General features: G+C 35.1%; 1 protein-coding gene across 4 annotated transcripts; it reads left to right on the top strand.

The window, feature by feature from the left end:
• The first annotated feature begins 552 nt into the window (after positions 1–552).
• Positions 553–22,090, top strand: LOC129921610 (mitogen-activated protein kinase kinase kinase 13-A-like). Of its 4 annotated transcripts, none has more exons than XR_008774427.1 (7): positions 553–625; positions 5,397–5,496; positions 10,621–10,816; positions 12,221–12,371; positions 12,922–13,097; positions 13,868–13,997; positions 18,853–22,090. XR_008774427.1 is itself a non-coding variant. In XM_056008469.1 (5 exons), exons 1-4 carry the CDS (start codon positions 2,424–2,426, stop codon positions 13,031–13,033), a joined length of 429 nt encoding a protein of 142 aa, XP_055864444.1. In that variant the 5' UTR covers positions 2,298–2,423; the 3' UTR covers positions 13,034–13,097; positions 18,853–22,090. The 4 variants fall into 4 exon arrangements, 1 of the variants encoding a protein (XP_055864444.1); XR_008774426.1 differs by lacking the exon at positions 553–625 and adding an exon at positions 2,298–2,444; XR_008774428.1 differs by lacking the exon at positions 553–625 and adding an exon at positions 2,608–2,984.
• Positions 22,091–22,703: the final 613 nt, after the last annotated feature.

The following is a 22,703-nucleotide window of genomic DNA, read 5'->3' as shown; positions in this document are numbered from 1 at the left end:
AAAAAAAAAAAAAAAAAGAAGTCGGGAGAGATAACGAGGCTGATCCTCTCTCCCTTGGAAGTCCCTTAAAGGAACGGTATGTGATGCTCTCCTTCATTCCATTTGGAACCCCAATGGCGGTTCTGCCTCACATTCCTATTGGCCCATTCGTCTGCCTTAACACCAGAGCGACACGTTGAGGCTGAGAATAGTTTATCACGGAATCCATGTGGGCCCATCCTTTGTCTCTTTCAAAACGGACGTATCAGTAAAAATGTTTGCTTCCAAAAGGGACGTATCAGAAACCTCATTAGTGCTGAGATTACTCCCTTAGAGCACGTGAACGGAAGCGGGAAGTGAGTTTCAAGGTCGCCTTGTGACCGTACAATGATAGAATGAATTATTGTCGCACATTAATCAGTTCTCTCTCTCTCTCTCTCTCTCTCTCTCTCCCCCCCCCCTCTCTCTCTCACTCTCTCATCCCTCTCCCAATTGCCCTTTATGCATAACGCGACATGTTTTAAGAATGTGGTTGACTGTTTCTTCATCTTCCATGCAGTGGCGGCACCGTGTGTCGTAGTTCTCTCGGAGCCATCTGAAGTAGACACCAATTGGACAGTGGCCGACTCGGAACTGGACTATGGAGGTACATTCTACCCTGTTATGTTATGATTAAACTTTAATAACATTTATTTTTGTTTGTAATCAGAAAATGTATAGAATGGTATAGAATTATTGGAGAATGCATGCTCTTTTCATATAACACACGTTTTACTTTGTAAAACCAAAAATTAATTTAATTCAATGGGGTCAAATCAACGATTTAGGAGAGAGAGAGAGAGAGAGGGATGAGTTAAAACGCAGGTAGTGTAATGCCTTGCAGGGGCGGACTGGCCATATGGGCATTCGGGCAAATGCCCGGTGGGCCGGAACCCAATTGGGCCGGTAGGGGCAGTGAAAGGGAAGCATGAATGCCACCAAGACTCGTATTAAATTGTAAAAAGATTATACGCGCTCTTTACAAGATGGCTGCTCTCTGTTTACAAATACTCCTTCTTCCCTAGTGCTATTAGAGCATGGAATGGGTTGCCTGAGCTAGCCAGGAAAACCAGTGACTTGGCAGAATTTAAGTCATTGGTTAATATGCAAAATCATCTTCTTTTTTGAAGTAACGTCTGTATTATATAAGATAAGATATAATATTCTTTTTGCTTTCATCCCGCTTATCTAAATGGTGGCTAGCCCTAATCACAATGTGCGTTAACAACAACTTCAGCTTGATCTTGAATGATTCCGTCAGTTGTGTTCAAGAAGTTGCTGCTGTCTATGGCTTGGTAAAAAAATGCGTAGGTGTTTTATGCTCACAGCATAGCAAGATGGGGGCGTCTTCAATCTACTATGGAGAGCAAAGTCTCTAGTACACTTTGAAAAGTTTTGTCCTACAATGTGGTCATCAAGAAAGGATGCTCTAACAAAAATGAATTCAAACCTCTGTTGCCTTGCAGCTAAATTCAAACATGGGAAAGGTTTCGTGGGTCAATCCTGAGGAAAAATAAGGAGCCGGCGACCCTTAGGCAGTTGCAGCACACAGTGCTAAACCCTGTCAGAGCTTGCGACGCCGCTGATCACAAACTGTAGGCCTATATGTCTTGTGCAAAGAATAAAATAATGTGCCCTTGAACTGTATTGTTGCTTACAAAAATTCGTTTAATAATATCAGATGTAGATTTGCGCATAAACCACCATCTTCTCTATATGTTGTTGAAGAGAGATTTTGTTTATCTATTCTGAACTTCATCTTTGAAAGTTTTTCAGAGCTATATCTTTTTATCAGTGTGGCATCGTCTCAAATGATTCTCCAGTGTAATTAGTTCATATCAAAATCAACATGACAAGTTACTAAGGCTTGTTTGACAAGGAAGACATGAATCCCATTTTAAATACTCAAGGCTGTATAATCTACATTTCTTTTTTATTTAACATTACTTTTCACGATCGTAGACCACCGTGGACATCTCATAGACCCCCAATTTATTTTTTCACTTTCGTAGACCCCTTAGAAGTCTTCGTAGACCCCCGGGGTATATATAGACCTCTTTGGGAATCACTGGTCTAGATAATTAGTAGCATACAAGACAGACTAGAACCGAGCCTGGAGGTAATCACAGACCTACATATATATTATATCTAGACTAGACATGGAGATCTCTTTTACACTATAAAAAATGTGAATTTTTTTTTTAAGTTGCAACAAGATGTTGTTTTTTTAAAGAAGTAAAGTCTTTTTTTTAAAAAAAACCTTGTTGATGTGTGTTTTATATAGGTTGCACCACTCGGTCTTTAGGAGTAACATCCCTTGTTTTCAACCAAGATGGATGGCATAAGATTAAACAGCTGATTTTGGTGTCTATAGCTTATCCCTAGAGTTTTGTTATTATTCATTCATGTTAATCAACAACCCTAACGTATGTTTGACATAATTTAATGTTTAGATCTAAATCTAGTAATTGAACATCGAAAAAAGAGCACTCATAATTGATATTTGATTACCTAATAACTAATATTTTGCAAATTTTAGATGCATAAATAATTAAATTGGTAAAGTAAAAGTTACTAAAGTAAAAGTCTAAAAGATCTTGTTCTAGGTAATCAAATCAATCTATTTAAATGTACATCAGATGACTAAACTAAATAGGCGCGAATTATTTCGATCTAAAATAATGTCATTACCATTTTAATGGAAACCAACAGGAAATGGCTTTATTTCATAGGCCCTAAATTCTAAATGTGTGTTCTGTGATTAATACATGACATAACAATCTCTCTACTCTAGAGACGTATATTATATTATATAGTGTAGTCACTGATTGCGAAACAGGCATGTTTATGGAACAGCTTGTCGAAATTAGTTAAAATCTACTTTATTTTGAATTTTCTCCTAAACTGGCAATCAAATCATTAAATAAGAACAATCTGGTATAAACTTTGTCACATGCAAATTATGAGTGAGTCTGGTGTGAATGTACACTTTGGTTTCTTATAGTTATTGTTTTTTTGTTTGGTGTAATGCACAAATTGTAAGACAAATTTCCATACGGACAATAAAGATTATTATTATTATTATTAAACTACTGTAACGGTGCTGCGCATTGTCAAATCGTCCATTTTTCTATTTTTCCATTATACTGGTTTCTAGATTTGTCAACAGAGATGCCTATGCATCTTGCGTATTTTGTACTCAAATGGACACGAAAATACCTGATCTATCTAGATTTATATCTCTAGAATCTATCTATAGATCTATCTTTTTTTTTGTTCACGCGCTGTCTTGCGAAGTTTTCAAATAATTATTAGATCTAGATTTTGTTGATGCAAATAAAGCAATGTATCAGTTTATTTCTAGACTCCAAACTTAAACTTATTGTTTAGTTCTAATTCATTGACATTGGTCTTCAGTCTTCATAGACAGTCATAAGTCATAGACATAGATTCTAGTATATATAAAGCAGCGTTACTTTCAATGTGTCAGTTTATTTCTAGACTCCAAACTTAAACTTATTGTTTAGTTCTAATTCATTGACATTGGTCTTCAGTCTTCATAGACAGTCATAAGTCATAGACATAGATCTACTATATATACTTAGACATAGATCTACTATATATACACATCTGATCATATCTAGATCTAGAAAACAAGACTAGATTCTAATGTAGATTTACATAAATTCGTGGTATCTGACAATTCAGACATGCTCTCATCTCTCTTGTTCCATGTCAACTGATGTTAGGTCAAAACCCCACAAAAAAAATATCATAACTTACTGTTAAACTTACAGACATAATTTATACACCATTGGAAAGTTCTGTTAAAGTATTTTAATGATGTACTAACAAAATATTGTTTTTTCATGGATAATTTTTTTATTTCACATCCATACTATTAGTGTCACTCTATCAGAAGCTTCTTTTTATATGTCATAATATACCATACATCCTAATGCTCCCCTCTCCAAGCCATGAATTTTAGTATCCCATGCCTCCACATGCAACAAAACTTTAAAGCCCTACAATGGACTACATACATTTCATTTTGTTTTTAATAATTAGTTATGACTCAGTGGTATTTGGTATATATCTAGAATTTAAAATTCTTGGTCCTGACCACAAATGCATTCACTCTTTAAATCAATAATTCTCACACTTGTAGTGGATGATAAAATACAAATATTTAACCTATTCTTTTTAACTGAAGCCTTAGACAACTAAGCTATTGTCTAGATCGAAACTGCAGGGGCTAAATTTACCATTAAAATTTTATTTGCAATTTCTACAAGCTTATCTATATTTGAGAGCCAGCATTTTAAACTTTTTTTTGTTTTGTTTTTTAATCTGTATGAAAGCATGTGTGTGTGTAAAAAAAACTTTTTTATGACTAGAAGTAGATCTACAAGTAGGCCTTTATTCTAAAGCAAAAATTTAAAGTCCTAAAAATTGTCACAGTGTCATGTTAAAAGTGTAAAGGTGTATGCGTTTGGTGGGTGGGGGTAAAACACAGTTTGTAAAGATGGGTTATTCTAAATAAGGTGCCTCTCTATATCCAGATCTATGACAAAATAAAAATCAATAAGGAAAGAGTTGACTAAGTAGCAAATAAAGAAATGATTGTAGTACTGGTTGTTCCACTGAATATACAAGGGCCAAAAAGTGTAGTGTTGGGGGAGGGGGTGTTTCTTTAAAAATATTATATGTGTGTTTGGGAGAATTTTAATGTAGGTAGATAAGACTACTACTGATGAACCTAAGAAGAGTTTGTGCATATTCCATAATATGGGTTTTCAGGCCATTCGATTGAATGATCAAAGAGACAAAAAAATAAAGGTGGCTTATAAATCTGAGGGCTAGAAAATTGTGTTAGTTGTGGGGTAGCATTGTTATGCAGGCTTTTTTATTGATGGATTCAAAAGTGTTGAAGGGGATATACACAAATAGCAACTGTAGCGCAGCATGGGTATCAGATATAGCTATGTGTTTCTAGAATTCGAGGACAGCTGTTTCATAAGATTATCTACAATGGCCAAACTGATAGGCCTAACAAGTGTTTGTGTTTTTGTTTGTAAAAAATAATAGTAGTTAAGTAGTGAATAAAAAAAAATCTTTTTGTTTATTTTTTTTTTATTGTAATAGGGAAAAAATGAGCAGACCAAATCTACACTTATCTTGTAGTTAGTTAAGCACCAATAGTGATCTGCTGAGTAGTTCTATTTATTTCTTTTATATTCCAGCCATCTCCCCTGCATTGTTAGCCATCCATTCTTGAAATTCTTTTGTTTTGATCTCTTGCTATGTCTGGCTTTGTCACAAGATTATAAGAAGTTATTTGCTGCAACTGAACTAGATACTTTTATGTTTGTTTTTAGGTACATCTTATGGTGAAGAGTGGTTCAGGCAAGACCAGTATGTGGTCCATATTAATTGCTAATTGTATTGCAAGGGACACAAGAAGAATTGGTGTAAAAAGTAAGTTCTACCTCGCACTCATACACACTTAATACTAATGTTTTCATGGTTTGCCAAAAGTTAGGCCATAGAGGCAGTTAAAATTGTTTATATTTCTTGTTAAATCAATTGCCTGGTTGGCAACTATTTCTTTGATAACTTAAAAAAAAAATCATTAATATTATTTTATTATTATTATAGCTTTTATATAGCGCTACTTTCATGCTTATAGCATGCTCAGAGCGCTTTTGGTCCAATCTCATTTGTGGACCAGTGGGGGGGAGGGGGTATCTAGGAGTTGGTTTTCCGTGCTGCCTTTAGGCAATCAGTAAACACAACTCTGCCCGAGCCAGGTGTCGAACCTAGAGCAACCTTCTAGGTAGCCAAGCCAAGTTCAAGCGCACTTGGCCTCTCGACCACGCTTCCCACCCATTAAAACATATGACTATAAAAATTTCACAGTTTTATCTCCTTTCATCATCCTTTTTCTACTATAAAAGTAAAGATATACTGAGTAACTCTATATTACAAACAGTATACCTATGCTATATATACATTTTGAAGTAGGACTGAGAACTCCTGAAGTTTTTTTTGTTGTTGTTGACTCTATCTCTCTTCTACTACCTCCATTGATATCTAAGTTGTTGTTGACTCTCTCTTCAACTACCTCCATTGATATCTAAGTTGTTGTTGACTCTATCTCTCTTCTACTACCTCCATTGATATCTAAGTTGTTGTTGACTCTATCTCTCTTCTACTACCTCCATTGTTATCTAAGTTGTTGTTGACTCTATCTCTCTTCTACTACCTCCATTGATATCTAAGTTGTTGTTGACTCTATATCTCTTCAACTACCTCCATTGATATCTAAGTTGTTGTTGACTCTATCTCTCTTCAACTACCTCCATTGATATCTAAGTTGTTGTTGACTCTATCTCTCTTCAACTACCTCCATTGATATCTAAGTTGTTGTTGACTCTATCTCTCTTCTACTACCTCAATTGATATCTAAGTTGTTGTTGACTCTATCTCTCTTCTACTACCTCCATTGATATCTAAGTTGTTGTTGACTCTCTCTTCTACTACCTCCATTGATATCTAAGTTGTTGTTGACTCTATCTCTCTTCAACTACCTCCATTGATATCTAAGTTGTTGTTGACTCTATCTCTCTTCTACTACCTCCATTGATATCTAAGTTGTTGTTGACTCTATCTCTCTTCAACTACCTCCATTGATATCTAAGTTGTTGTTGACTCTATCTCTCTTCTACTACCTCAATTGATATCTAAGTTGTTGTTGACTCTATCTCTCTTCTACTACCTCCATTGATATCTAAGTTGTTGTTGACTCTCTCTTCTACTACCTCCATTGATATCTAAGTTGTTGTTGACTCTATCTCTCTTCAACTACCTCCATTGATATCTAAGTTGTTGTTGACTATCTCTCTTCAACACCTCCATTGATATCTAAGTTGTTGTTGACTCTCTCTTCTACTACCTCCATTGATATCTAAGTTATTGTTGACTCTATCTCTCTTCAACTGCCTCCATTGATATCTAAGTTGTTGTTGACTCTCTCTTCTACTACCTCCATTGATATCTAAGTTGTTGTTGACTGTATCTCTCTTCTACTACCTCCATTGATATCTAAGTTGTTGTTGACTCTATCTCTCTTCTACTACCTCCATTGATATCTAAGTTGTTGTTGACTCTATCTTCTACTACCTCCATTGATATCTAAGTTGTTGTTGACTCTATCTTCAACTACCTCCATTGATATCTAAGTTGTTGTTGACTCTCTTCTACTACCTCCATTGATATCTAAGTTGTTGTTGACTCTATCTCTCTTCTACTACCTCCATTGATATCTAAGTTGTTGTTGACTCTATCTCTCTTCAACTACCTCCATTGATATCTAAGTTGTTGTTGACTCTATATCTCTTCAACTACCTCCATTGATATCTAAGTTGTTGTTGACTGTATCTCTCTTCTTCTACCTCCATTGATATCTAAGTTGTTGTTGACTCTATATCTCTTCAACTACCTCCATTGATATCTAAGTTTTTGTTGACTCTATCTCTCTTCAACTACCTCCATTGATATCTAAGTTGTTGTTGACTCTATCTCTCTTCAACTACCTCCATTGATATCTAAGTTGTTGTTGACTCTATCTCTCTTCTACTACCTCCATTGATATCTAAGTTGTTGTTGACTCTATCTCTCTTCTACTACCTCCATTGATATCTAAGTTGTTGTTGACTCTCTCTTCTACTACCTCCATTGATATCTAAGTTGTTGTTGACTCTATCTCTCTTCAACTACCTCCACTGATATCTAAGTTGTTGTTGACTGTATCTCTCTTCTACTACCTCCATTGATATCTAAGTTGTTGTTGACTGTATCTCTCTTCTACTACCTCCATTGATATCTAAGTTGTTGTTGACTCTATCTCTCTTCAACTACATCCATTGATATCTAAGTTGTTGTTGACTATCTCTCTTCAACACCTCCATTGATATCTAAGTTGTTGTTGACTCTATCTCTCTTCAACTGCCTCCATTGATATCTAAGTTGTTGTTGACTCTCTCTTCTACTACCTCCATTGATATCTAAGTTGTTGTTGACTGTATCTCTCTTCTACTACCTCCATTGATATCTAAGTTGTTGTTGACTCTATCTCTCTTCTACTACCTCCATTGATATCTAAGTTGTTGTTGACTCTATCTCTCTTCTACTACCTCCATTGATATCTAAGTTGTTGTTGACTCTCTCTTCAACTACTTCCATTGATATCTAAGTTGTTGTTGACTCTCTCTTCTACTACCTCCATTGATATCTAAGTTGTTGTTGACTCTATCTCTCTTCTACTACCTCCATTGATATCTAAGTTGTTGTTGACTCTATCTCTCTTCTACTACCTCCATTGATATCTAAGTTGTTGTTGACTCTCTCTTCAACTACCTCCATTGATATCTAAGTTGTTGTTGACTCTCTCTTCTACTACCTCCATTGATATCTAAGTTGTTGTTGACTCTATCTTCAACTACCTCCATTGATATCTAAGTTGTTGTTGACTCTCTTCTACTACCTCCATTGATATCTAAGTTGTTGTTGACTCTATCTCTCTTCTACTACCTCCATTGATATCTAAGTTGTTGTTGACTCTATCTCTCTTCAACTACCTCCATTGATATCTAAGTTGTTGTTGACTCTATCTCTCTTCAACTACCTCCATTGATATCTAAGTTGTTGTTGACTCTATATCTCTTCAACTACCTCCATTGATATCTAAGTTGTTGTTGACTGTATCTCTCTTCTACTACCTCCATTGATATCTAAGTTGTTGTTGACTCTATATCTCTTCAACTACCTCCATTGATATCTAAGTTGTTGTTGACTCTATCTCTCTTCAACTACCTCCATTGATATCTAAGTTGTTGTTGACTCTATCTCTCTTCAACTACCTCCATTGATATCTAAGTTGTTGTTGACTCTATATCTCTTCAACTACCTCCATTGATATCTAAGTTGTTGTTGACTGTATCTCTCTTCTACTACCTCCATTGATATCTAAGTTGTTGTTGACTCTATCTTCAACTACCTCCATTGATATCTATGTTGTTGTTGACTCTATCTCTCTTCAACTACCTCCATTGATATCTAAGTTGTTGTTGACTCTCTCTTCAACTACCTCCATGGATATCTAAGTTGTTGTTGACTCTCTCTTCTACTACCTCCATTGATATCTAAGTTGTTGTTGACTGTATCTCTCTTCTACTACCTCCATTGATATCTAAGTTGTTGTTGACTCTCTCTTCAACTACCTCCATTGATATCTAAGTTGTTGTTGACTCTATATCTCTTCAACTGCCTCCATTGATATCTAAGTTGTTGTTGACTCTCTCTTCTACTACCTCCATTGATATCTAAGTTGTTGTTGACTCTATCTCTCTTCTACTACCTACATTGATATCTAAGTTGTTGTTGACTCTCTCTTCAACTACCTCCATTGATATCTAAGTTGTTGTTGACTCTATCTCTCTTCAACTACCTCCATTGATATCTAAGTTGTTGTTGACTCTCTCTTCAACTACCTCCATTGATATCTATGTTGTTGTTGACTCTATCTCTCTTCAACTACCTCCATTGATATCTAAGTTGTTGTTGACTCTATCTCTCTTCAACTACCTCCATTGATATCTAAGTTGTTGTTGACTCTCTCTTCAACTACCTCCATTGATATATAAGTTGTTGTTGACTCTCTCTCTCTTCTACTATCTCCATTGATATCTAAGTTGTTGTTGACTGTATCTCTCTTCTACTACCTCCATTGATATCTAAGTTGTTGTTGACTCTCTCTTCAACTACCTCCATTGATATCTAAGTTGTTGTTGACTCTATATCTCTTCAACTGCCTCCATTGATATCTAAGTTTTTGTTGACTCTCTCTTCTACTACCTCCATTGATATCTAAGTTGTTGTTGACTGTATCTCTCTTCTACTACCTCCATTGATATCTAATTTGTTGTTGACTCTATCTCTCTTCTACTACCTACATTGATATCTAAGTTGTTGTTGACTCTCTCTTCAACTACCTCCATTGATATCTAAGTTGTTGTTGACTCTATCTCTCTTCAACTGCCTCCATTGATATCTAAGTTGTTGTTGACTGTATCTCTCTTCAACTACCTCCATTGATATCTAAGTTGTTGTTGACTCTCTCTCTCTTCTACTACCTCCATTGATATCTAAGTTGTTGTTGACTGTATCTCTCTTCTACTACCTCCATTGATATCTAAGTTGTTGTTGACTCTATCTCTCTTCTACTACCTCCATTGATATCTAAGTTGTTGTTGACTCATTGATATCTAAGTAGATCGCTTTGCAACCTTCCCCTCAGCCATCTTCTTTTTTAATCCTTCAATCATTTTCTTCCCTATAATTATTGACATTTTAATTTAAGAACTGCAGTAGGTCTATCAGGTTTGCAGACATCAATGGTAGTATGTGGGAGGAAATAGCCTAAGATCAGACAGACTGTGCAGTGCTGGTGAGACCAGCAAGCTTTAAACTTAAGTTTTGAAAAGTACCCTTCAGTTAATACAAAGACCATATTATCCTTATAATCTAATGTTTTTATTTCAGTTTCCTCTTCTGATGATTGGGAAATTACATTTGAAAGTATCACAGATCTCCAGTGGCTGAGAAGTGGAGCCCATGGGCCTGTGTTTCTTGGCAAACTCTGTAATGAAGAAGTAGCAGTCAAGAAGGTCAGAGATGTTAAAGAGACAGACATTTGGAACTTAAGGAAACTGAATCACCCAAACATTATAGCCTTCAAGTAGGTTTTCTTGTTGTATTTTTGCATTTTCCATTGTCTTTTAACTCATTGACTGCAGTTTTTTTTTTGTGTTTTTTTTTTGTAAAGATACTTTTTTAGACTATGTTTTTTCCTAACATGACTAAAACAAAAAATTTGTAATATAAGTACTAGCAATAACAATCGACAACAGTACTAAATCTGTCAGACTTCTTTTTTAATTTAAAACAATAAGTTTTAGACATTCCTGCTAAAAAAATACATTATTGTTCCCTGGATGTGATCAGTCACAGCTGGGTTTAAAGTCAATTTAAAATTTATCTTTTTAAAAATGTATGCAAAGCAGCAAGTTATAATTTTCATTATATATTAAAAAATCTCTAAGCTGTATATTTATCTCTGTATATCATACTCACCTGTCCATTAGTATATCCATTTTTTTTTGCCTTTTGCCTTGAATAGAATCTTTTCAGTGACAGACCCATCCATTCTTTAATGTTGTCTTCCCATCACTTTCTCCTTCTGCCTCTTCCTTTTTTCTGGTTCTGTTCCTTGAAGAGAGAGTCTTTGCAAACCCTGAGAACCTTGTAATTGGTCATTAAGTTTTAGTACCCATTTTTTGACAGTAGTCAGCAGGTCATTGTGAGTGTGATCCAGTTTTGAATCTTCTCATAGAAAATAGTTTGTTTTTTTAATTGTGTTATAAACCAAGGGAGGTGATGGGGTAGACAGGAAATTAGGAAAATAACTGTACAGGATAGACACAAGACAACATATTTCCTTCTGCATCAGTAAACATTGTCAGATGTCAAATGAGAATATTTTACTTTCTGCAGTTTTGAGTAATTAAGCAGCAGTAAGGACTCACATAAGATTGGAATCTTGATTAGATTGTATCACATTCTTAGCTGTATGTCATGATAATTTTATTTGCACAACTATATATGCTAACTCTGGTTTTTTATCTTAATCCTCTAAATCTGTTTATTTGAATCTTTCTCCAAACCTCTATATTATATTATAAAAGATGTCATAGTAATAGCAATAAGTTTCCTATGCTGAAAGCTAAGTTTATTTTGTTACAAAAACATATTGTTATATTAATTGTCCTATGCAGGAACGTAAACAGATTATATACTACAGTAGCTATGTTCCTTTGTCAGAGATTTTCATTCATACTTGAAAGTGCAGAGAGAAACATCCTTCTTGTTTTAGAAATTCTTGAAAATTCTTTAATGATGTAGCGGTAAATTGTTTTCTTAGTTTTACCTGAAACTGGGTTTTTCTCTTAGTGCAATTAGCTAGAACTAATATGTGTGTTTCTACCTACTTTTGGAATGCTGTCTCTACCAACCTCTCAGCAATCATTTTGTGATTATGTTTAAAAAGAATTATTTCAAATATTTTTTTTTGTTATGTCTGCAGTGTTCTTGTGGCATCCAATGATATTGTCAGGAACCAGCCGAGAGGGAATGAAAAAAAAGCACTAAAATGTCATTTGCTGGCACTGTGGCCTGAATGGCATCAGAAGTCATTTGAAATAAAATGTGCAGTGAAATGAAAAAGTAGACATTTGGTAAGTAGCCTGGTGCAATTTCTCCTGCCTAAAAAAATAATTTACCTTGTATTTTATGACATGACTTTATGGTCTTAGGTGCCCACACTTATAATCACAACAAATTTCCATAAGGATCAATAAAGCAGTCTTAGTCTTAGTATTGATAAACAAGATATGATTCCTTAAGTTTTCATAATTTTTTTGTTGTTGTTGTTGCTGTAATTACTTTTTTTTAGATAAAGATGTATATATAATTTCAATGACAATGACAGTCATAATAAACATTATAATTGACATTTTAGAACTAAAAATGAGAAATAATATTTTTAAGATGACCCAAAAATGATCTATTTAACCAGCAGTCACAGCTGTACATTAGTTTTCATGTATGAAATCTTTATCATGTGTGACTTTTATGCAAACTAGGTTTACTACTATTAATTGACTAAAATATGTGCAATATTTACCACACACTCTATATAAATGAAATTTATAAAATCATCAAGTTCAACACACTCCCTAAAAGACCATCACCAAAGAATAGTAAATATCTTTCTCTTTTTTTCAGGAGTGCAAAGCTCAAAAATAGACCATCATTTAGACAAATTCTCATGCACCTTGAGATTGCCTCTGCTGAATTACTTTGGTTCCGACGGGAGGACTTTTCTGAATCTCAATGAAGTCCTTAACTGAAAGACACAGATTCTGTCATTATCATCAAGATAGTCTAAGAAAGGATCTGAGGTATTCTCACTTTCTAATTACAATATATGGATAAAAAACCTGCAAACAACACCGCCTAGTGATTACGCACCAAGCAAACTTAACCTCTAGACCATCGGAATGTCCAAACATTCTTTTGGTCCAGAGTCATTCGCCTATATGCGAATTACCACCCCAGTGGTCAATTGTCACTGGTTCGAGCCTTGGTCGGCGCAGTCCCTTATTTTCGTCGCATTTAATTCATTACTTTCTCTCATTTAAAAACTTGATCCCATGTGCTGCTGTTTATTTATGTATGTATCATCAGTTGTATCCAAATAAGTGTTTCCCATTTTTTTTGTAATAACACAACATTTTTGCACATAGAAATAATTTAGCTTAACATTTATCTTATTTTTAAAGGTAGAATGTTCCTCACATGTAAAATATATATTTTGAAACACATTTTCTATTTTGTATTAGAATTTATGTTTAGCATAAACTTTGTTATTATAATCAAAATATTGAAAAAAATGACTTTATGACTTTGGGTCCTTGAAGTGCATACCCGGTATCTTATTTAAATTAGACCCAGCAGTGGTAAAAAAAATTCAATGCTAACAAATGGATTTTGAGCCGAAGAACCCAAGTTATGTGAAATAATTTTGGATCTTTTCACCTCTTCATTCATAAGTTTAAATACCCCCGAACCTGACCCTTACTTATTTATGATGTTGATGTTTTATTTTCTGTATGATTATTTTGTATCATTGCAAACATTCAATTTTAGTGATGAATTTTTTTTTTATCAGGTGAGAACAATTACTGACTATGTACAATAATAGTAGAAAGAGTATAATTCGTCCAATCATAAAAGTTCTAGAAAAGCTAGATCGACTTGGTAAAAAAACTGACACATAGGTCAGAGTCTGAAGTCACCATGTAAGTAAATTTTCTTGTTGTGTGAGTGTATCTTTATTTCCCCAATCTATAGCTCACACTCCACTATCATACCACAGGGGATCCTTGGCCATGTAGGCATAAAGAGAAATGAAAAGATAGACTTACAAGAGGCAGACTTTTAGGCTAAAGTTAAATGACAAGGTAGACATAATGTCAAAGTTAGGGTCCTCAATTGAGGAACTGATAAGACTTGTAATTTACTACACTGTTAAGTAAATATTAACTAGCAATCATAAAGAAAATCTTTATCCATCCATCCATCCCAGTGGCGCTACAGCCCATGGAGGGCTCTGACCTGCTTCAACACATCCTTCCATTCAGATCTCTTCTGGGCCTTTTGTCTCCATGCCCTGACCCCAAGCTGCTTCAGATCTGCTTCTACATCATCAATCCATCGCATTCGGGGTCTGCCTTTAAGTCACCTGCCTTTTGGTTTTTGTCTGTAAACGATTTTCGCTCCTCTGTTATCTGACATTCTTTCAAGGTGACCTGCCCAACGTAGTCTGTTCTTTTTTATTTCTGTCACTATTGGTGGGTCTTTATACAATTGATATATCTCATGGTTAGTGCATGTCCTCCACCCTGTTTCATCCTGTATGGCACCATAGATTTTCCTAAGAATTTTTCTTTCCCAAGTGTTAAGTAAATTTTCAGATGTTTTAGTCAGTGTCCAGGTCTCACTTCCATACATTGCTGCTGGTCTTATTATGGTTTTGTATATTATTTTATTGGTTTTCCTTGAAATTGTTTTGCTCTTAACTAAATGATGGGTGCTATAAAATGCCCTGTTGCCTGCTGCTATTCTTTCCTTTATTTCTGTTAGTATGTCATTTTTTAAATTAATAGTACTTCCTAGATATTTGAAAGTTTGGACATTTTCAAATTCGTGGTCTTTGATTTTGATTTGCTGTCCCTCTGTTTGATTGTCTCTTGTCATTGCAATGTACTTGGTTTTACTGTCATTGACCTCAAATCCTGCTGGTCAAGATGCTTCTTCTAGTTGTGTGAAGGCTCTAGCAATGTCAGAGGTTTCTTTACCCAATAAGGCAATGTCATCGGCATAAGCAAGGTATTGTAGAAATTGGCTGTATATCATCCCTGTTGGTTGTGGACCCGTGTTTTCTCTCCTGAAGTAGTTAGTGATAGTTCCTCTCATGTGTATGTGTATATAATTTATAAAACTCTCTCCAGTGTCAAATTGAAAAGGAGTGTTCTCCTTGTATTATGACTTTGCTTTTTGAGTTGTTTAATGTCATATGTATAAGTCTTGTCAGCTTGTTGGGTATTCCAAAATCCTGTAGAGTGTCATATAGGTATTTCCTTCTGATATTGTCATAAGCCATTTTATAGTCTATATAGAGTTGGTGGATTGGTATGTTGTATTCTTGGCATTTTTCTAGTATACATCTTAGTGTGAAGATGTGATTGGTTGTGGATTTGTTGGGTCTGAAACCACATTGGTAGTCACCTAAGATTTCTTCTGAATATTTTCCAAGCCTTTTAGTTATAAGCCTAGACAGTATGTTATAAGCCACATTTAGTAGAGAGATTCCTCTGTAATTACAGCACTTTAACTTGGATCCTTTTTTGTGTATTGGGGTTATAAGAGCCTTTCCCATTCTGTTGGTATTACTTCTTCTTCCCAAATTCTTGTTATTAGTCTGTGTATTTGGGAATGTAAGTCTTTCCCTCCATATTTAATTAGTTCTGCTGTGATTTGGTCCTCTCTTGGTGCTTTGTGATTCTTCATCGTCCTAATTATTTCTGATGTTTCAATGAGTGTTGGAGGGTTCACTAAGGGATCTGGTCCCCCATGTGGCAGTTCATATTCTCCATTGTCTGAATCTTCTGTGGTATTTAGGATCTCCTCAAAGTATTCAGTCCATCTTTCAATTACCCTGTTGTTTTCTGTAATAAGCTGACCATCTTTGTTCTCACACATGTGTGATCTAGCTTTTCATCTTTAATTTTCATATACATTCCTCTCATGTCTCCCTCCTTTGCTAGTTCCTCAATTTGAATAATCTTGGACTTTTCCCATTCTCGTTTTTTCTTTCTCACAACTTTTGTGGCCCTTCTTCTTGCTTCATTGTATTGCTGTCTAGTGTTCCTGGTTTCTCTCTGTAGCATTATCATTCGGGCATTGTTTTTCTCTTCTATAGTTTGTCTGCATTCATCATCATACCACCCTATTTTCTCGTTCTTTTGTTTAAATCCAACTACCTCTTCTGCTGTTCTTTTGATAGCATGCTTTATTATTTCCCAATGCTCATTTATGTTATTTTCGCTGTCCTTTTCTAATGTTGTTAGTTGCGTTTGGAGTGCAATTCTATAAGTTTCTGCAACAAATGGATCCTTTGTGAGTTTTTGACTATCATATTGCTGTGCTCTCTGTCTTTGGTAATTGTGTATGGTACTTATTAAGCTATCAAAGGCTGGTTCATCTATGGAACACACAGATAGACCTGTTAACTACCTCACCCTAAGGTCAATGTTAGTCAACAATCACAAAGAGGAGTGGCTCAACCAATGGGCATCAGGAAACACAGGCAGAGCCATGTATAAAGAAATGACTACGCCTAACAAACTGGATAGTATTAACTTCTTCCCCCGCAAAGAACAATCTACAATCTTCCAACTAAGAACAGGACACACACTTCTATTAAATTACCACCTGAACAAAATAAACTCTACACAACTCCCCCTTTGCAAACACTGCGCCCACCCCTTTGAAACCATAAACCATATCCTCTTTGAATGCCCCTCCCTAATCCACCTTAGGCAGACCCTACTTCCACTACAGCCCAACATAACCAACACCCTGTACGGCAGTGCTGAACAACTGAAGAAAATAGCACACTTTTTTTCCTTGGCACAGTCTGCAAAAGAGCTCACAGCTCAGCAGCAATAAAGCTGGCTAAAAGAAGAAGAAGAATGGTACTTATTCTTTGTCTAAGTTTAGCTTTTACTATTAGGTGGTCTGAGTCAGCGTTTACTCCTCTGAAACTTCTTACATCTAGTATATCTGATCCATGTCTCTTATCTAGGAGTATATGATCTATTTGATTCTGGGTGTTGCCATCAGGTGAGATCCAGGTAACTTTATGAATATTCTTATGTTGGAATTTTGTGCTGCTGATAGACATTCCTTTTCCTGATGCAAAATCCACTAATCTTATGCCATTATTGTTGGTCTCTTCATGTAAGCTTTCTTTGCCAATTATTGGTATGAATGCTGGTTCCTTTCCAATTTTTGCATTGAAATCTCCTAGGACTATTTTGATGTCATGCTTTGGTGCTTCATCATAAATTCTTTCCAGTCCATCATAGAAGGCTTCTTTTGTATTATCATCTGCATCTTCAGTAGGGGTATGGACATTGATAAATGATATGTTGAAGAATTTTCTTCTCAAGTGAGCAGAGTCTATCACTTACAGGTTTAAATCCAATGACATTACCTACCATTTCCTTTTTAACAGCAAAACCTGTACCTAAGTTGTTAGTGCTTCCACCACTATAAAATATAGTATACTCCTTGGTTCTGAGAATGTTTGAGTCTTTCCACCTGATTTCCTGTAGGGCTATAAGGGGTATCCTATATTTCTTTAACACTTCAGTAAGTTGGGCTAGCGCACCTGCTCTATAAAGGCTTTGCACGTTCCATGTTGCAAAACAAAAATCATGTCCTTTTCCAGGCCTAGGTCGTTTTCAGTTGAGATCTGTCCGGGTTTTCTTGTGTGTATTAGCTTTCGTAACAGTATTTTGTTATATGACAGAGTTGTTAGCCCTGTGCATAACCATCTGGGGGGCTGCCCCTTTCAGCTCTCTGGATAGCTGCCTTTATTTTCGGGTAAGGTGCCCTAGCCTTTGTGGATCCCTCCACTTCCTGCAAGGCAGCAGGTTTGATTTTGGTCCACCCTGGGTATTTTATTTCCCCTGTACCCACCATATCTGGAGGGCATTCCCCTATCTGCCACCTGGGGAGGCGCTCGATGGGAGATAAAAAAAAAACTCCACACGAGAAGGAAAATCTTCACCAAATGGTATTAGGATGCACAGGCTGAGTTATGTACAGATAAATGGCCTGCCATTAGACCTATAAATGTTTGACTTATTAAATATGTATGTGACAAAATATGAAAATGGTATTCCTTTAACTATCCCTTAGTCTGTTGGATCATTGGGGCACCAATCAAGACTTTTTGACGTCTTTCTCCATTCCTCCCTGTCTTTTGCCTTCTTTAAAACCTATTGCAATGGTAGGCCTGTCCATTCTTTTAAGTTGTCCTCCCATCGCTTTCTCTGTCTGCCTCTTCTTCTTTTTCCTGGTACTGTTCCCTGAAGGAGAAGGTCTTTGCAAGCCCCGTAGATCTTGTTATAAGGCCATAGATTTTAAGCTTGCGTTTTTTTTACAATAGTTAGCAGATCATCATGGGGTCCGACCGCTGCAGTAACCCTGTCTCAAATCTCATGGTTTGTGATGTGGTCTTTGAAGTGATACCTAGGATCCTTCTGTCTCATCTCAGTTCATTGCTAGGATCCTCCTCTCTAGCTCTGCAGTCAGCGTCCAAGACTCGCAAGCATATAAAAATGTGTCCATGACCAGGGAGCACATCAGTCTGATTTTGGTGCTGAGGGCTAAGCCCTTGTCTTTCCATATTATTTTAAGTTTTGAAAGGGTTGCTGTGGACTGTGCTATTAGGACCAATAGTTTGGTATTCAGAAAAAGAAAAAAAAAGAAATGAATTTTAGAATGTTATACATGTAGTTTTTTTTAAGAGATAGAGATGAGGTAACAAAAATAAAGACACTTTTTTTTCTCTTTTGACTTTAGGCCTGACTCTATAAAAAACACAGAAGGGAGCATGACAACCAGGTCTAAGCTGGTACCACCACCTCCTACGAAAATGCGTGCCAGGAAGCCTCGTCATCGTCGCAAAAACAGCAGAGGGTCTATGAAAGACATTACCTCTCCGCTCAAATCTCAATCTACATATGAAGCTTCACTGGACACCCAAACATCAGACAAACTAAACCCTGCAGGACTTCATCCTACTGACCTATCCTAAGACATTAAACTTTTTGGGACCTGCCAATGCAATCAGGGAGTATCGAAGTGAAGATGAAGCTGATGGGCAAGAGACTAGGTTAACAACATTAAAAAACGTCAAGTTCGTTGTAGCAAAAACTCATCCACTTCTGCCGCTAGGCACTCACCAATCTCAAAACATTCTCCTGTAAGTAAAAGCAGAACTCATCCTATCAAGACAATAACTTTAATGATGTTTGCTTTGGCTGTGATGGTGGCTGCAGTGATGCTACTTATAGCAGCAAATGCTCATCCCAGGTCAGTGCTGATGTGGAGAACACATGTGACCTATGCCCAGCCCAAAACAGAACTTGAAAACTATGAGTGAAAAATCCTCTCCGGATATTGACCTCTCATCCTGACCTGAAACCTTTATTTCAATGCTGACATAACAAACAGATGGTTTGGTTATTGTTGTATTTGAAAAACACAAATGTCTACCAAAATTGAGGCCCACTTTCTTCAATTCTTTACAAAGGTAACCTCCAGCATGTTAAAAGGATGAAGTTTGTGATAGGCTTCTTAAAAAGTTGGTTCCAATAAAAATTAAACTGAGTTAATTCAAAAGTATCAATTTTAACCAGGTGTAATAGTTTGTATTTCAACTGTCTAATAAGTCCACTTGGGCATTATTTGTTTATTGGGAGCTCTGTTTGATTAGCCAGTGCACTAGGAACTTTTGTCTCTTTCATAAAATGAGCATTTTAAAAAATCTCCTTAAAACTTAAAGATGACTCTATTTTAAAAGCTTATTGCATTCAAGATTTGGGTGGCAGATTGGCTTAGCCAATACACAAGGAACTACTGCATGTTGGTAATAAGCTAATGCACAGGAAAATAGTATTTATTGACTATTGCTAACAACCAATATAAAAAGGATTTTCAGCCTGTGCATGTTTTCAAGAGGGGAAAAGTCCTCTTAAATAAATACAAACAATGATTTTGTAGGCATTTTTTTTTTGCTTCTTTTCGCCTCATTTTCATCTTTGCTAATGACACTTTTATTTGTTTAATAACAATATTTTATCAAATCTTTGAAATATAAAAAATAATTTGAAACTAACATATCACATTTGTTTAAAACTGTTTTGTTATGTATCTTAGAACATGGTAACCACTATTGGCAATCCGAGATAATAATAAAAATAGATGCACATTTTTTCATGTCTTTTTTTTTGCATTCTTAAAAAGAATGTATGCAGCCAAAACAGTGTTACCCAACTTAGAGCCTGCAGGCCATATCTGACCCATGATGCAGTGCAGTTTGGCTTTTGAAGCTTCTGCTCATGGTGCAGAGACTAATTTCATTGGACTTGACTTTTTTTTATGTGGCCCATGACATGTATAAGAAATTCAGCCTTCAGGCTGGAAAAGGTTGGGCAGCACTGACCTAAATCATCCCTTTTGAGTTTTGTCCACATCAATACATGATTTTATTTCCTGTCCAATTTTTCATAGACCTAAAAAACTTGTTGGATTTTTTAAATGTTGATAGAACAGAAAGAAAAAAAAAAATTCTTTTTCAGGGTGGGGTGCTCTGTAACCTTAAGTTTTTGGACTAGTATTTAAAAATAGTGTTCAGTCCTACAAAAAGATTAGTTTATTGAGACTTAAAATTGTTTTGTTGTTTTATAAGGTCCATTTTAAAAATGTCATCACCTCCAACTTGAATTATTCTCAATATGAAAAACAAAGTGTGAATTATTTTGTCATAGAAACATTTATTACAACATAAACTGAAAAAAAAAGTTAAATATTATATAAATATTGTATATTACAATAGCTCATGATTTTTACTAACGAGTTTCACTTCAGTTTCTCTGTGGCTAATTACTCTTATATCATACACTTATAAGTGTATATTTGTTTGTATAGATCTTTATTTATTTTAACACACATCTTCTTTTCTCTAGAACTGTTCTTAAAGTTTACCAGTGACATTTGTATTAGATGTCCAGATGATACTTGTTTTTATTTGACCACATAAATTTGTCATTATTCCTTTCATTAGACAAACTCCAAACGTTTTGCTGGATAAAACTTGCTTCATCAAAACATTGGTTTTGCTGGCTGGACTATCACCTTGATTCTACCGTTTATTGAAAAGAGTTCATCTTAGTTTATGCTTTTGTTTAACTTTTGCACTCTCAAATCTACTAAATGTTAATCATAGAAAAGTACTGAAACATTTTTTTTCTTCTTTGCCATGTCTACTACCATTGTTAAAATAGATAAAATTGTGAGGGAGTTTTAAAAATGTAATTTGCTAGATTACTAGCACACAGCCACTCATTGAAATTCATTTTAGTGGAAAAGGGAAGGGGGGGGGGCAAAAAAGTGTTTTCTATGTTGTTGTTTTTTTTACGCTTTAATGGACATTTATTTTCTTTTGTTATTCGTTCTCTAAGTACCAGTATGAAGAAACCAAACAAGCTGCTGAGGGAACATCTGATTAATACTTTTTTATATATATAAATTGTATTTGGTAGCGTTTTTTTTTAGGGTTGTTTTTTTTCTTCTAAAGCCTTTATTGTTGACTTAATTTAAAATATTCTTTTATCTCATATTTGTGATTAGTACATTAAAACAAAAAAAAACAGTTTTGTAATATGATATATTATTATTCATCACTGTTACTAATCCATATTTTTTTTTTACATTTAAACACCTTGTATATTGACAGAAGAACTCTTTTGTGTTCTCCTGATTCCTACAATCATTCTAGTGGCGGCCATTTTATTTCATTGTCATTTGTAGAACTATGATTCAGTTGTTGTTGTTGTGAATTAGTTCTGCCAATGGTTATTTATGTATTTATATGGTTTAACATTTTTTTTAAAATTATTGTAAAGACAATCTAAATAATGCCTGTTCTGTCCTGTCAGGACTTTATTTATGATTAGATTTTTAAATGTCTAGGTAATTGAGTAAAATTTTAATTGCAATATGTGTGTGTATTAAAGAACAATTGTTATCTTTTGCTTGATGATTATACATAGTCTCGAAGTTCTGCCTAACAGACAATACCATACACACTCAGTTTGTTCATAAAATAATAAACAGTATGTATGATAAGTTAAAATAAAATATGAATTTAATAGAATAATATTTATACAATAATATTGAAAGGAATAATGTGAATTTTACTTTTTCACAAATAAATATAAAGATAAAAAGTCATAAATTTATTGTAAGTAATAACTTAAAAAAGCATAAATAAAGTAAGCACCAATATGTTGCTTGAAAACACTGACTTCAACATCACAGTTTCATATCGTATGCCAAAGATTCGTCTCTGTAATAAGTTCTGTATAAACTGCCAACAGACATCAATCATGATAGCAGCATACTAGAACTGTCATTAACTTCTGACCAACAATACAAAGATGACGACGACAATGTCCAGGGTAATACCAAAAACCCACAGCATTGAATCAACGATGAAATAATTAACTGAAACCCTATAAAAATAACAGACAATCTCTAAAACTAGAAATACGAACAAATCCGTTTAAAGAATATCGTTACAATATAAAATACAACTCACCCTAAAAAGAGGTCAAATAGTCCTAACAAGAATTAATCCAAGGCAATAT

The sequence above is a fragment of the Biomphalaria glabrata genome, chromosome 13, assembly GCF_947242115.1.
Source record: "Biomphalaria glabrata chromosome 13, xgBioGlab47.1, whole genome shotgun sequence".
Classification (NCBI taxonomy): domain Eukaryota; kingdom Metazoa; phylum Mollusca; class Gastropoda; family Planorbidae; genus Biomphalaria; species Biomphalaria glabrata.
The sequence above is the reverse complement of the archived record's forward strand: the minus strand, read 5'-3'. Positions and strand labels throughout refer to the sequence as shown.